This window comes from Theropithecus gelada, unplaced genomic scaffold (genome assembly GCF_003255815.1).
Source record: "Theropithecus gelada isolate Dixy unplaced genomic scaffold, Tgel_1.0 HiC_scaffold_15884, whole genome shotgun sequence".
Taxonomy (NCBI): domain Eukaryota; kingdom Metazoa; phylum Chordata; class Mammalia; order Primates; family Cercopithecidae; genus Theropithecus; species Theropithecus gelada.
Window position 1 is genome coordinate 2,245,308 of NW_020257641.1, and position 13,781 is coordinate 2,259,088.

The window sequence follows — 13,781 nt, forward strand, 5'->3', positions numbered from 1 at the left end:
GATGGGCAAGTGCTGGCTGAAGGTCCGAAGTCCATCCCCTTACCCTATTCTCATGGGGAGGCCACCCTGCCCCGAGTAAATTCCCCGAGAGATCCCAGTTTCCCGTATTGCTCCTCCCAGACCCTTTGATCCAGACTGTTTTCCTTATAAACATCTAATCTAACTACCTAAGTGGTGGGGTGTTTCCTGGGTTTCCCCAGAGCTTAGGCAAAGTCCTGTGTAAACCATTTAACTTCCATAGTCATCAGCCCAGTTATGCCCAGTACTCATGCCCACGCTGTTTCTTCTTTGCCCCTCACTGGTCATTCCGTGCTCACCAACCAACTCCTGGTGCCTAACTTTGCTTCTTGGGCATTTTGATCCCAGCAGGGGTACCCCGAAGAGGAAAGAACACAGATCCACTCTGGGGAAGAGATGATCTGGCACTCTGTGCTGTACAATAACTCTGGGTGCATTTGTTTACTGTCTCCAAGAGACTGAGTGTCTCAGCATATGTCCCAGACATATGCTGATGAGTACAATGTCCAAGTCTGCGAAGAAAAAGTTGATAGAAGTCTCTCCCGTGGGGGTTCGGCGTGTGCCTGGACATCTGTGGGGTCCTGATGCCTCCATCTGTCTTGAGGGAGGACTTGACTTTGGAAAGGGAGGCCCTACAGAAAGGCCACCCTCAAAGGTCCCATCTACATCATTCTCCCTCTCCCCACCTCTCTGGTACCACCTCTAAATACAGAAGCACCTTCAAAAAAACTCACGTGGGGGAAGGTTCCCATATATAGACACGTTTAGGAGAAAGTTTCTCATATATAGACACATTTAGGAAAGATTCTAGTTCCTCGTTTCATTCATCGCTTCAAGCATAGCCAGCCCACCCCTGCATTCCCCCTTAGAGGTTGGGTGTCCCCGATGAAGCTGCTGACTGACAGGCCCTTTCTTCAGTTGCAGGGTGAACATCATACCTGTGATCCTTCCTCATCCAGGGGAAAGGCAAGAAGGAAAGACTCAGGGCAGGGCGGGGAAACTCTTTGGCCCCCAGCCAGCTCACATTAAAATGCGGTAAACAAGGTCTGTGTTGCAATCAGGCGCCTGAGAGGAGGTCAAGGAGGTTGAATGCTGGGCTGGGGCTCAAGGCAGAGGAGGCAAAGGGCGCGGGGTGGCCTGGCTGGAGGGAAAGGAACCAGCCTGGAAAGGTCTGGAATCAGGGAAGCCATGGGGTGGGGGCTGAGAGAAGAGGAAGACCTGGTGGGTAAAGGCGGGGCAGCAGGAGGAGAGGAGAGGGAAGAGGCCATGGGCCACAGACAAGGCAAGACCTGGGGGGGTCAGAAGTACAAGGCACGGGCAGCAGGGAGGGCGGGTCATCCTGGCACCACGCAGCTTGCCCAGTGAGCTTCAAGACACTGCTCCTTGCCGACTCCCTGCTATTACCTCTGGGTGTTTGAAGTGTGTCTGCCCCACCTGGTCCCTCCCACCTTCCAACTCCTCAGAAGAAAAACCTCCAGCACTGGGAACTACCTCCAAGACTAAATCTCCGCACAGAGGAGTCACCTCTCAGATCTAAGTTTCCCCGGGAGCAGGGACCACCCACACTTAGAGCCCCTGGAAACCGGATGGTCAAGATCATGAGTTATTCGGACTTATGCATATGCCGGCCAGGACAGTGCACCTGACACCTTATGCACATTGCCTCATGGGATCCTCACGACACCAGGAGGGAGGTGCTTCCCAATTGACAGAAAACCGAGAAGCACAGAGGGGAAGTATCTGCTCAGAATGCATTCGAAGCCTGGTTCCTCTGTAAGCAAATCTTACTGACCAACCCCTATTTAGGGACTGGGCATGGAGTGGTGAAAGAGGGAAAAAGTCCCAGCTCTCATGAAGCTCATGATATTTTAGAGAGGGAAAGAGACAATCCAGGAAATAGACAAATAGCCACGTTCAGCGAGTGATCAAGAATTTACAAAGGTAAAAGGGTGGCAAGTGGCGGGGGCGGGTGTTATTCTGGCTGGGAAAGTCAAGAGATGCCCCTGAAAAGGCCCTAAGGCCCTGCAGACACCCAGGGGGAGGTCTTGGCAGGAAGGTGGGGGGATGGGAGGCCAGGAACCAAAGCTTCATGAGCCTTGGAAAAGAGGGATGGGAAGATGCTTGAAGGGACAGAGGAAGTGAGAGTGAAGGCTGTTCCACAGGCATCCAGGCTAGAGAGGAGGGGATCTGGGGTGGGCTGAAGTCAAGCAGGCACTGGAGGGGTAGAGAGGAGAGGATGGAGTATATGGAGGGTGTGAGGGCAAAGAGAGCAGGAGGATGCGGAGCCTGAACTAGGGAGGCCCAGGAGAGAGGAGAAATGGAGAGGTAGGTTTTGACTCTAAAACTCAAGCACTGTTCCGTTGACAGGGACTTTGTCTTTTTCTTCTTTGTCCCTCATTGGTCAGGACAGTGGTGACAACACAGTAGGTATTCAATTACTTCATTCATTTAGTCAGTGAATATTTATTGAGAACCTACTACATGCCTGGCTCTGTCATAGGCACCGGGGATACACTGGTGAACAGGACAGTGTCCTTGGCCTCTTGGAGCTTACATTAAAAGGGGGAGACAGGACAAGTAAATATGTGTATGTGAGCAGAAGGGAAAAGAGAATGGAGGGGCTGTTTTAGATGTGGGGGTCGTGATAAGGTGACATCTGATCCCAGACTTTAAAGAAGTGAGCTGGTGAGTCTTAAACGAGAGAATCTCGGGGAAGAACATTTCAGGCAGAAGCAACAGCAGGTACAAAGGCCCCGAGATGACGAGTGTTTGTTGACCGAACAACAGATCTAGTGCTTGTTGACTGAATGATCAGGAATTGTGTCCCTACCAATACACTTGAAACTCTCTAAGGAACATGCCTGGGTCTTCCTCATCAGAAAAGAGTAGTCAGAGGGGTGGGAGGGAGCCACTTCCTGCCTTTCTTTACGCAATTCCTCTTTCCCCAGCCCTGGCCAGGCCTAGAAGCAGGGGTCAGGGAGGGTCAGGTGCTAAGTCTGTCACAATCTGGAGAAAGGGCAGAGAAAGTCAAAGAATAGGCAGGCTGTGTGCTGTCCCACAGCCCAGCACTCATGCCCACGCTGTTTCTACTTTTAACACCTGGAGGTCCACCCGGTCATCCAACCCCCACCTCTGCCCCTGCCATGACCCCCCTCACACTAAAACTCCTTACTTCTCTGGTCATTCTCCTGGTGCGTTATTTGTCTCTGTAGGGTTTAAGGGAAAGCTTCTTCACCCTCTGAAGTTTCAATGAAAAATAAACTCACAAAAGGCACATTAAATGGAGAAAAAGGTATATCCATTAATTCAACGTGTATACCCGGGCAGAATGAGAGAGTTGATGCCCACCCCTCAGCAGTGCTCAGAAGCTTCTATACTATCCTGGCAGAACAGGTGATGGGAGAGAGCAGAAGAGGAATTCTCTAGAGGGCTGAATGGATCCGGGAATAGAGATTCACTTGCCGGGTGTGGTCACATTCTTGGTCCTACGTGGAGGAGGAGAAAAACAATTGTTCCTTTTGGTGGGTCTGGATGTTAGGCAGATAAAGGAACTTCGATTTCATCCTGTGTTTTGGGAGAGATGGTGAAGGGAGGGAAGGTCTGAGAGACCTTCAGACTTCTTCGGTTGGGTAAGTCAAAGCGCCACGCTTTGGGACTTCTGACCCCAATACCTCTCTGGCTATCGCACCAGGATTGGAGAGGGCTGTGGATGCTGTCACTCCCCGCACCACCCCAACCCCCTAAGACACAGAGGGACCTAGGAGACTCCAGGTCTTAAAGTCTTAGCTCAGATTCCACCCAGATTCTGGCCATATTCCCAGTCCTCATGTGAGCATAAGATGATCAGAACTGGATAGTCACTTCCTCTTTATTATTCTTAAGTCATTTCTGCTTCTCCAACTATCTTGCTGACAAAGACATGTTGCTCTAAATTCTACTGATTCAAGACTTTTCTATTCTTACCAACAAAGCATAACAGGCTGCGAGAAACATGCCTGACCACACACAAAATTGGAAAAGGCATGCAGTGGGTGCAGATGACCCGACCTAACTGTTCCTTCTGATTTTAATTCCAGGCACTTCCCTCTTGGCCAGGTGAGATGCTACGATCTAGAAGGTCTCTCCCACAGGGCATTCTTAGGGCTCAGTGAAAGGACCCCCACCCCCAACAGGACAGGTCTTCCTTTCCCATGTGGGCTCTTTATCCAGAACCCACAGCGCGGAGGAGTTGGCTTCTGGGACCCTTGACTGGGGACAAAGCAGGTGGGGGCCACGGAGGGAAGGCCCCAGAGCAGAGAGGCACCAGGCTGGCTGAGCCTGGCCAGCTGCCCTTTGCCTTAGCTCAGTGGTTATCAAAGCCTGGCCCCCAGGCCAGCAGCACCAACATCACTTGAGGCCTACTCAGCCAGAAACTCTGCAGTGGAGCCTCCCAATCTGTTTCAACAAACCCTCCAGGTGACTCTGGTGCAGAATGGTGGCAAGAACTCAAACCCGGACTAGGCCTGCCGGGTAAGTGGAGTCCCGGCCCTCCGGCAGACTCAAGTGTGGGTGGCCTGGGCCAAGCCCTCCTGTGCCTGGGCCATTTCTCCGTTTGTCAAGCCCTAGGACTGGGGTAAAGGATTTGACAAGGTCTCTTGGGCAGGGATGGAATCACATGAGTATCTAAGCGGAAGATACATAGACAATTGTAACTACTCCTCTTTCTCACATGGCTCTACAGGGGAAAACAGATGAGTGCGGTTGCTTTGTCTTTGGGTAAAGACACCAGGAGCTGCCTGCCTGAGTGAACCAGACAATTTAATTTATGCCATTTAGTGAAGGGTCTTGCTTTACCACCACATTTGAGGAGGGGCGGCAGGGAAGCCTCTCTGTTGGAATTTGTGACCCTTGGACGCTTCTCCCACCTCCACCCTTTTGGGGCAGTAAAAGCTTTTAGGTGCTGCCTCTTTAAGAACTCAGATCTGGCCGGAGGCCATGGCTCACCCCTGTAATCACAGCACTTTGGGAGGCTGAGGTGGGCGGATCACCTGAGGTCAGGAGTTCCAGACCAGCCTGACCAACATGGTGAAACCCCGTCTCTACTAAAAATACAAAAATTAGCAGGGTGTGATGGGGCGCGCTTGTAATCCCAGCTACTCGGGAGGCTGAGGCAGGAGAATCGCTTGAACGGGTTTGGGGTTTGAACGCGGGAGGCGAAGGTTGCAGTGAGCCGAGATCGCGTCATTGCACTCCAGCCTGGGCGACAAGAGCAAGACAATGTTATAAAAACAAAAAACAACAACAAAAAAAACTCAGTTCCTATCGAAGTGGAGAAAAAATAACCACATTTGTTTGGCGTATTTGCACTTTTAATAGTCCCTGAAGCGTTCAGGAGGAAAGCAGGATTTTTACATCCCCTTTGAGGGACGCAAGTAGGATTGCCCAAAAGGTTCCACTCCGTTTACACTTAGCGAGGGCCCGGCAAGAGCCCCACCTTTCACATTCATTATTTCCCTTACTAACCAAGGCTCCGAGACGCTAAACAAGTAGCCCAAGGTCACCCCGCAGGGTGAGGGCAGTAGAGCCCCGGCGCGTGCCTCCTCCCTTCGGACCCTGCCGCGTTCCCAGAGGCTCGACTCAGCAAGCTGGAACAGGAACCGAACCCTCGGGCCCTCTGTCGCCTTCCCGGCCCTCGAGGAATCTGCGCCCCAGGCGAAGCGGTCCTCGGAGGTTCGGGAGCGTCGGAGTGACTTCCCGATCCTTTACCCTGGGACTCGAGGGATCCCTCCCCTCGAGTGCCGGGTCCTCCCCGCGGCTCCCCAGGGGCTCCTCCGGCCGCCCTCGCTGACTCAGCGTAATCTGAGCCGCGGAGCCCGCCCGGGGTTAATTGCCGAGCTTTGAACGCCCCTTCCCGCCCCGCCCGCCTCCAGCAGCCGCCCCGCCCCCGCGGAGAGGTCCCGGGCAGGCGCCAGCGGCCACACAGAGCAGCCGGAGGGAGCGAGGCTGCAGCGCGGCCGCCGGGCGCAGCATGACTGCCATCGGCGTGCAGGTAGCCGGCCCCCGGCGAGGCGCTGACCCGGGGTGCTGCCCCGCCGTGGGAGGTGGGGGTGGGGGAAAGGGGGGAGGGGCGTACCCCCCGCGAACTCCAGCGTCGGCCCGGGGGTGTGAGCGCCCCCCGTGCCCGCCCCCTGTTGCAAACCTGGGTCCGGAGGAGGCTGGGCGGGGAGCAACCTCGAGGAGCCTGCCTCGCATAGCTGCTCCCGGGGCGCGGACTCTGGCTGCCTCTGTTCGCGGCCTTGCAAGCACCCGAGGCTCCCAAACTTCACTGAGAAATATTTCTTCTCTTTGAGGTCACCAGTGACTTACTGGTCGGTTTACCATAAGGGTTCCCCTTTGTGAGAAATGAGGCGCATCTGGGGTGGAGGAACAGAATCGACTTGCAAAGTGAGGCTTATGTAACAGGATGCGTCTCTCGGGAAGCTAGACTTTTCTGGGGGTGGAGGTTAGGAAGACCGTCTCCCTCCGCAAAGCTGCGTTTGGGGTCCTGGGCTGGGAATGGACTCGCTGAGGCGCCAGTCCTCTGGGAAAGGCTCTGGGGAGGGAAGAAGCCCGTGTCTCCGAAGGCTTGGCTTCTCCTTAGCGGAGTGCGAGATGTTTATGTTGGCTAAGAACCTACGCATTCCTACCCGCTCCCTCGGGTCTGCTGCTCCCCGAAGGGAAGTCAGTGGGTGGCGGTACCGCTCCCCAGCGGGCGAGCTTCCTTTCCGCGCAGCTCGCCCGCTGCAGAGTCTAGCCGCTGGACTGTCCCCGGGATTACAGAGGCCCGTTGACTTCGTGTAGAAACGCTCAGCCACAACACTGACCTAGTAGATACTGTTCCGCCCAGTTTATAGATGAGGTAACCGAGACTCGGAAGTAACGTGCCCTCAGTGGCTGGCCAAGGAACAGAATCAAGATTCAAACCCAGGGCTTTCTGGCTCCAAATCCCACTGGCTCCTCCTGCCTTTACCTAACGGGAGAAACCCTATCCACAGGCCACCCCCAAAACCTCTTCTATAGCCAGGACCTAGGCACCTGGGCGAAGCTGGGCATAGGGCGCAGGGAATTCCTCCCCTTTGTTCTGGAGCATGTCTGGAATCCTGGCCAGGCAGCGTGCTGGGACAGACCAGGTGTCGTCCCTCCCCTCCAGGAGCTTACAGCCCTTGTGGGGAGAGACACTTGGAAACAGGGCATGGAGGGAGCGAATGCTCAATTAAGAGAGGAGGAAGCCTGGTAGCAAGGTGAGAGCTCAGCTGGGGAGGCCACAGGCTCCAGGTGAAGGGTGGGTGCTCCGGCCACTTCTGGGGTAATAACTCTTCATCCCTGCAACCATGACTTGCCAGGGGACAAACACAGGTAGGAAGCAAGTTCTGGGTCATGCAGGCAGGGGTGGGCCCCGCTGGGGCTGAGAGGAGCAGAGGCAGGCCCGCTCATCAGAGGCTGTGAACTTCCAGGATGTTGATGATGGTGATGGCCTCACCTGGGTGGGGGGGGGGGGAGGGGGTGATGAGGGGGAGCCAATGGGGGAGACATGTTGGGGATGTGGCGAATGAGTTGGGAGGAGCTTAGGTTGTCTACCTGGGGGTGCTTTCGTTAAGGGGAACACATGAGGCCCTGAGTTATAGGAGGAAGACCATGACGTTGGACTCAGTACCCCAGTAGTGTCACGTGACCCTATTCTATAGGTCACAAGATGAAAAAGGAAAATGCTTACATTTTTAGCAGAGAAGTTAAGGCTCAGAGAGATTTAAGTGATTGCCTAAAGGTACCCTGCAGGGGTCCTCTAGGTCAGGGGCAGGACTTGACCTCCCCGTTCCTTCTTTTCCACTGCATACCTGTCCAGCTGCCCTCCAGGAGCCGTTTCAGGCCCTGCATCACTGAAAGCTGGCGGAGGTGCCGGGTGGTTAGAATAAATACTTCAATATGTGTTATTGTTACTAATATTAATAGCTACCATGAGTTGGGAGCAGTCCGTGTACCATGCATCTTTATATACAGGATCTCATTTGATTCTTGGGAGTTTCAGTGGTGGCCGGAGAGTTTAAATGAAGCTCTACTTTGCGGCAGGATGGGGAGGAAACGAGATGAGGTCAGCTGTCTTCACTTTCTGATTCTGACGTGACATCTAAGGGCCTGGAGATTAAAGTCCAGTCTGCCTAGGACAGGTGGGGCTGGGGAAGGGACTGGGGACGTGCCTGTTTTCCAGCCAGCATGATGTCTAGGGTTAAAAGGTTTCTGGGTCCTTTGACTCGTTCTCTGCATGTGGTGCTCCTCCTTTTTAGGACCACTTATCATTCTCTAGGGACCTTGTAACCTTGCCAGGTGCCTTCATGGCTACGACTTTCCTGCAAGCGTCATTAACTTCATTTTCTAGATGAGAAAACAAGGGCTCAGTAAGTGAAGAAACTGCCCAAGGACAAACACCTCTAATGGTTTGTGGAGTAGACCTAGGTTTTCAAAATTTCCTTTGGTTTCTTTCTTACTGGTAGATTTGTTTTGTGTGTGTAATAAAATGCAATACAGACTCCTGGACCCCCAGTGTCCCGAGCAGGTACAGGGCTCAGTTGAAGTGAGGAAGGGGATGCAGCGCCAGCCTGCTCAGCTTCCCTGCCCACCTGGCTTCAGCACTGGAAGCCCCACCAGGCGCAAGGGGACACAGTTTGAGAAGCACAGCCCATACGCATAGCTCTGTGTTTTTGACTGCACCCAGGCTGCCTTCATCTCAGCACCTGGTCCTAGCTCTGGCATGGCCCTTGAGGCATCCCTCTGCACGCACCTTTTCCTCACCAAGCCGGGCATGGGGCGCAGGGAATTCCTCCCCTTTGTTCTGGGGCATGTCTGGAATCCCCGCCAGGCAGCGTGCTGGCACAGACCAAGTGCAGTCCCTCCCCTCCAGGAGCTTACAGCCCATGTGGGGAGGGCTGTAAGGGCTCAGTACTGAGCCCCTAGCACAAAGGCCCTGTCCTTAGAAGGCCCTAGTCAGTATTTATTCACTGAATGGATTCCACCTCCTGTATATCATACAATTGTCTGGGCAGCCGTAACAAGCTTCATTGCGATTTAGGTGAGTGATCTTGGGCAAGTCACCTACCCTCTGCATAGTTTCCTTCTCCGTACACCCACCATGGAGCCTCCTACTTTATCAACCTCATAGGTTTGAGAATAAAACAGGATCCTACTTAAGGCAGAGGTGCTGAAAGCAAACTGCATCCTTATTCCTGTACGCCTGAGGTTGAAATTAGTGGTAGCAGGCCGGGCGCGGTGGCTCACGCCTGTAATCCCAGCACTTTGGGAGGCCGAGATGGGCGGATCATGAGGTCAGGAGATCGAGACCATGCTGGCTAACACGGTGAAACCCCGTCTCTACTAAAAAATACAAAAAACTAGCTGGGTGAGGTGGCGGGCGCCTGTAGTCCCAGCTTCTCAGGAGGCTAAGGCAGGAGAATGGCGTGAACCCGGGAGGCGGAGCTTGCAGTGAGCTGAGATCTGGCCACTGCACTCCAGCCTGGGCGACAGAGCGAGACTCCGTCTCAAAAAAAAAAAAAAAAAAGAAATTAGTGGTAGCTCCTGTGTCTGGGGCATGTGAGCAGATACCCTTGCCAGGCTCTTTGACCAGGAGTCTCCCAGAAGCAGGGCTTTATTTTATGTCTCACACTGACAGGAGTGGCCCAGACCTGCCTCAGGAAGCCTCCATTCGCCCATGGCATAGGACACACCCTGTGTTCCTCATTGCTCCATTCTCCTGGGTCCTAGCAGTGACCATCATGCGTGCCTGTTTTGCCTACCTCCCAAATCGAGGTGTAACCTGGCAGCTTCTTTTTTTTTTTTTTTTTTTTTTTTTGAGACGGAGTCTCGCTCTGTCGCCCAGGCTGGAGTGCAGTGGCGCAATCTCAGCTCACTGCAAGCTCCGCCTCCCGGGTTCATGCCATTCTCCTGCCTCAGCCTCCTGAGTTGCTGGGACTACAGGCGCCTGCCACCACGCCCAGCTAAATTTTTGTATTTTTAGTAGAGACAGGGTTTCACCGTGTTAGCCAGGATGGTCTCCATCTCCTGACCTCGTGATCCGCCCGCCTCGGCCTCCCAAAGTGCTGGGATTACAGGCGTGAGCCACCGCGCCTGCCAACCTGGCAGCTTCTAAACACACTCCAAAGCAGGTCATTTAATGTATGACTGTGCAGGAGACTCGGTTTAAAGGGAGCTTCAGACGGAAGTGACAGTGGTTGCAAACGACCTTTGACTTATCTCACAGCTCTCCCTTGAGCACCCACTGAATGCCCAGGTATTGGGGACACCGCAGTGCATAAACACAGAATGTGGTGTTGTGGTGGTCGGGGGCTGCCTTCCCAGAGCACATAGTGTTGGAATGAGACAGAAATAATATGTAACTACAAACTGTCCTCAGAATGGTGAAGAATTTGAACAGGTGCCTGACACAGAAATACCAGGAGGGGCCTGACTCTGGGTTGAGGGGGCAGGAAAGCCCTCCCAGTGGAGTAGACTTGAAGCTGAGACATGAAGAATGGAGAAGAGGTGTTGCCCTGGCGGGGTGGCAGGAGCTGCGGAAGAGCCTCTACAGGCTGAAGAGCCAGTCATCTGAGGAAAGAAAGTCCTAGAGATGGGGAGAGGGGAGTGTGCTGGGAGTTGAGGTTGGTTGGGGAGGCGGAGCGGATTGTGAGGGGCTTGTGGGCAGTGTAAAGAGTTCCTGAAGTCTTTCATTTGCTTTCTGGGCCAGGGCTTGGGTGCAGTGCCGGGGTGGTATCCTTGAACTGTGAGATGAGACACCTCACTGGACACCTAGCCTGGCTTGCCAGGAGACCAGGGCGGGGGCACCTCCTTCCAGGGCTGAACCGGAAGCGGAGGAGAGCTGCAATGGCCTTCCCATGCCCAGACGCTGCAGGAGCAGACAATGGGGTTGGCAAGCTCTGGATAGGGTACGGGCCGCACGAGTCTGAGGGCAAGGTGCAAGCATCACTTTCAGTACCAAGAAAAACAAGGCGATAGCCTAGAGTCCAGGGCTGCACGTGGACAGCTCAGAATGATCAGGTGGGTGGAGGTTAGGACAAAATCGTGTGTCCTGGGCAGATGGAGGGAAACAGAACCGTGTATTGATGTGCTAATGTCTCAGTGCTTGGTACAACCCTGGCAGCTCCGCCAGGCCGTATTCTTGTTTTTTGTACAAAGAAACCAAGGCAGGCTGCATGCTCAAGGTCATGGGAGGCAGGCACGACAGGTTTTCTGAACTCAGAACTGACTCAGATTTGTCAGTCGGTTTGGACTTCTCACCCACTCTAAGATCACGAAAGAAAGCAAGCTCAGGGAACTCTTAGTGCCTGGTGAATACTGGATGGCAAATGCTCACAGGTCTAGAAGGGTGGGAGGGTCCCCCAAAAATGGGGGGTCTGGTCTGTTCCGGGCTTCACAGGAGACCGGAGCAGAGAATAGGACTGTGTGGAGCGGGAAGGAGGGCGCAGGGGTGTTCCCTGCAGAGGTTCCTGGGGGCATGGCAGGGCTGTGGCTGACAGGGTGCTTCCTATGGTATTTTCCAGGCCCGGAGGCCTTTGGGCCAAAGGCAGCCCCGCCGGTCCTTCTTTGAATCCTTCATCCGGACCCTCATCATCACGTGTGTGGCCCTGACTGTGGTCCTGTCCTCGGTCTCCATTTGTGACGGGCACTGGCTTCTGGCTGAGGACCGCGTCTTCGGGCTCTGGCACTTCTGCATCACCACCAACCTGAGTGCACCCATGTGCTTCAGAGACCTGGGCCAGGCCCACGTGCCCGGGTTGGCTGTGGGCATGGGCCTGGTGCGCAGCGTGGGCGCCTTGGCCGTGGTGACCACCATTTTTGGCCTGGAGCTCCTCATGGTGTCCCAGGTGTGCGAGGACAAACACTCACGGCGCAAGTGGGTCCTGGGTTCCATCCTCCTCCTGGTCTCTTTCGTCCTCTCCTCCGGGGGACTCCTGGGTTTTGTGATCCTCCTCAGGAACCAAGTCACACTCATCGGCTTCACCCTGATGTTTTGGTGCGAATTCACTGCCTCCTTCCTCTTCTTCCTGAACGCCATCAGCGGCCTTCACATCAACAGCATCACCCATCCCTGGGAACGACCATGGAAATTTTAGCCCCCTCCAGGGACATCAGATTCTACAAGAAAGTGTGGTCAAGATGGGACTTTTCTAACATGTGGCCTCTGGTGGGGCTGAGGTGGGACAAGGACCTTGAAACGGCTGCCTCTTTGCCAGTGACTTGTGGGTGATCAGCCAGAAATGACCGGGGGACCTCTGCAGCTGATGTGCAGGGCCAGAGGCCAGGAGGGCGCCTCAGGGCCACCAGCTGCACAGACCTAGCCAGATGCTGATTTTAGAAGAAGAAAAAAACATTTAAAAACTCCTTCTTGAATTTAATTCCCTGGACTGGAACAGAGTTGGAAGCAGCGGCGTAACTGGTGCCTGAGCTAGCTGCACAGCCAAGGATAGTTCATGCCTGTTTCATTGACACGTGCTGGGATAGGGGCTGCAGAATCTCTGGGGCTCCCAGGGTCATTAAGAATGGATCGTTCTTCCAGCGAAGGGTCCAATCAGTGCCTAGGACTGTCTTCCACCAGCTCAAAGGGCCTTTGTATGTGTGTCCCTGGCTTTAGCTTTGGTGGTCAGTGCCAAAGAGGCAGAGTTCAGGATTCCCTCAGAATGCCCTGCACACTGTAGGTTTTCAAACCATTTGACTCGGTTTGCCTCCCTGCCCTTTGTTTGAACCTTACAAACCCTGGATAACCCCAGCTTCTAGCAGCTGGCTGTCCCCTCTGGGAGCTCTGCCTATCAGAACCCTACCTTAAGGTGGGTTTCTTTCTGAGAAGAGTTCTTGAGCAAGCCCTCCCAGGAGGACCCACCTGACTGCTAATACACAGACGTCCTCAAGACCCGTGTGTGCACGTGTCTGCTGTGAGGGTCAGACAGCCTTAGGGCACCATTTGTAATCCCAGAACACATTTCACAGAGCAGGTATCTAGATCTGCTGGACTCCACAGGAGGTGAGGGGGAGCAGTGAGACCCTGGGTAATGATTAGCACCCATGCTGGGGATGCATGGAGGTGAAGGGGGCCAGGAACCAGCGGAGATTTCCATCCTTGCCAGCACATCTTTACTTCTGTTCATGAAAGTGCTCCCTTTCTAGTCCTTTTTCTGCCCAGAAGTAGGTGAGGTTATTGAAGTAGGTGAGGTTATTGCCCTCAGCCCATTTCTTTCTACACAGACTCCTTCCCCCTCCCTCACCTGGTGAATTCTGGCTCCCAGCAATTGCATGGGTTTTTGGTCTCTGTCCCGCTCTTGTCACTGCTCCAGGTTCCTTTCCTGGTCTGGGCTGAGCACCTGTACCTACCTCTATTGTGATGTTTTAAAATTCTTATCCCAGGATGCATGGAGTCATGAGGCAGTCTGCTTTGTAGGATGTAAGGCCATGGACTTTAAGGTTGAACTACCAAGATGCCCAGAGTCCACGGAGATCATCCCAGAAAGGTTTCCGTGAATTGATCGGTTTTATGGAGTACGGAGCTCACCAACCACACAGGCGGCATCTTAGCCTGGGAAATGGGAACCTGGAGCAATCTACAAGTTTCAAAGGGGATGCGTAACCCCCTTGTCTCTTCACGGGGAGGGGATATATGGTGGTGGGGAGTCAGGGCCCAGAGAGGGATGCACTTGTCCAGGGTCACCCAAAGCCAGGAGTAGAGCTGACCCACCCACCAGCAGGAT

At 54.1% G+C, this 13,781-nt stretch overlaps 1 protein-coding gene across 1 annotated transcript; it reads left to right on the forward strand.

Annotated features, from left to right (window-relative positions):
- Positions 1–5,954: 5,954 nt before the first annotated feature.
- On the forward strand, positions 5,955–13,221 carry LOC112617175 (voltage-dependent calcium channel gamma-like subunit). Its single transcript, XM_025373934.1, has 2 exons — positions 5,955–6,046; positions 11,583–13,221. The coding sequence occupies exons 1-2, from the start codon at positions 6,026–6,028 to the stop codon at positions 12,153–12,155; spliced, it is 594 nt and encodes a 197-aa protein (XP_025229719.1). The 5' UTR covers positions 5,955–6,025; the 3' UTR covers positions 12,156–13,221.
- Positions 13,222–13,781: the final 560 nt, after the last annotated feature.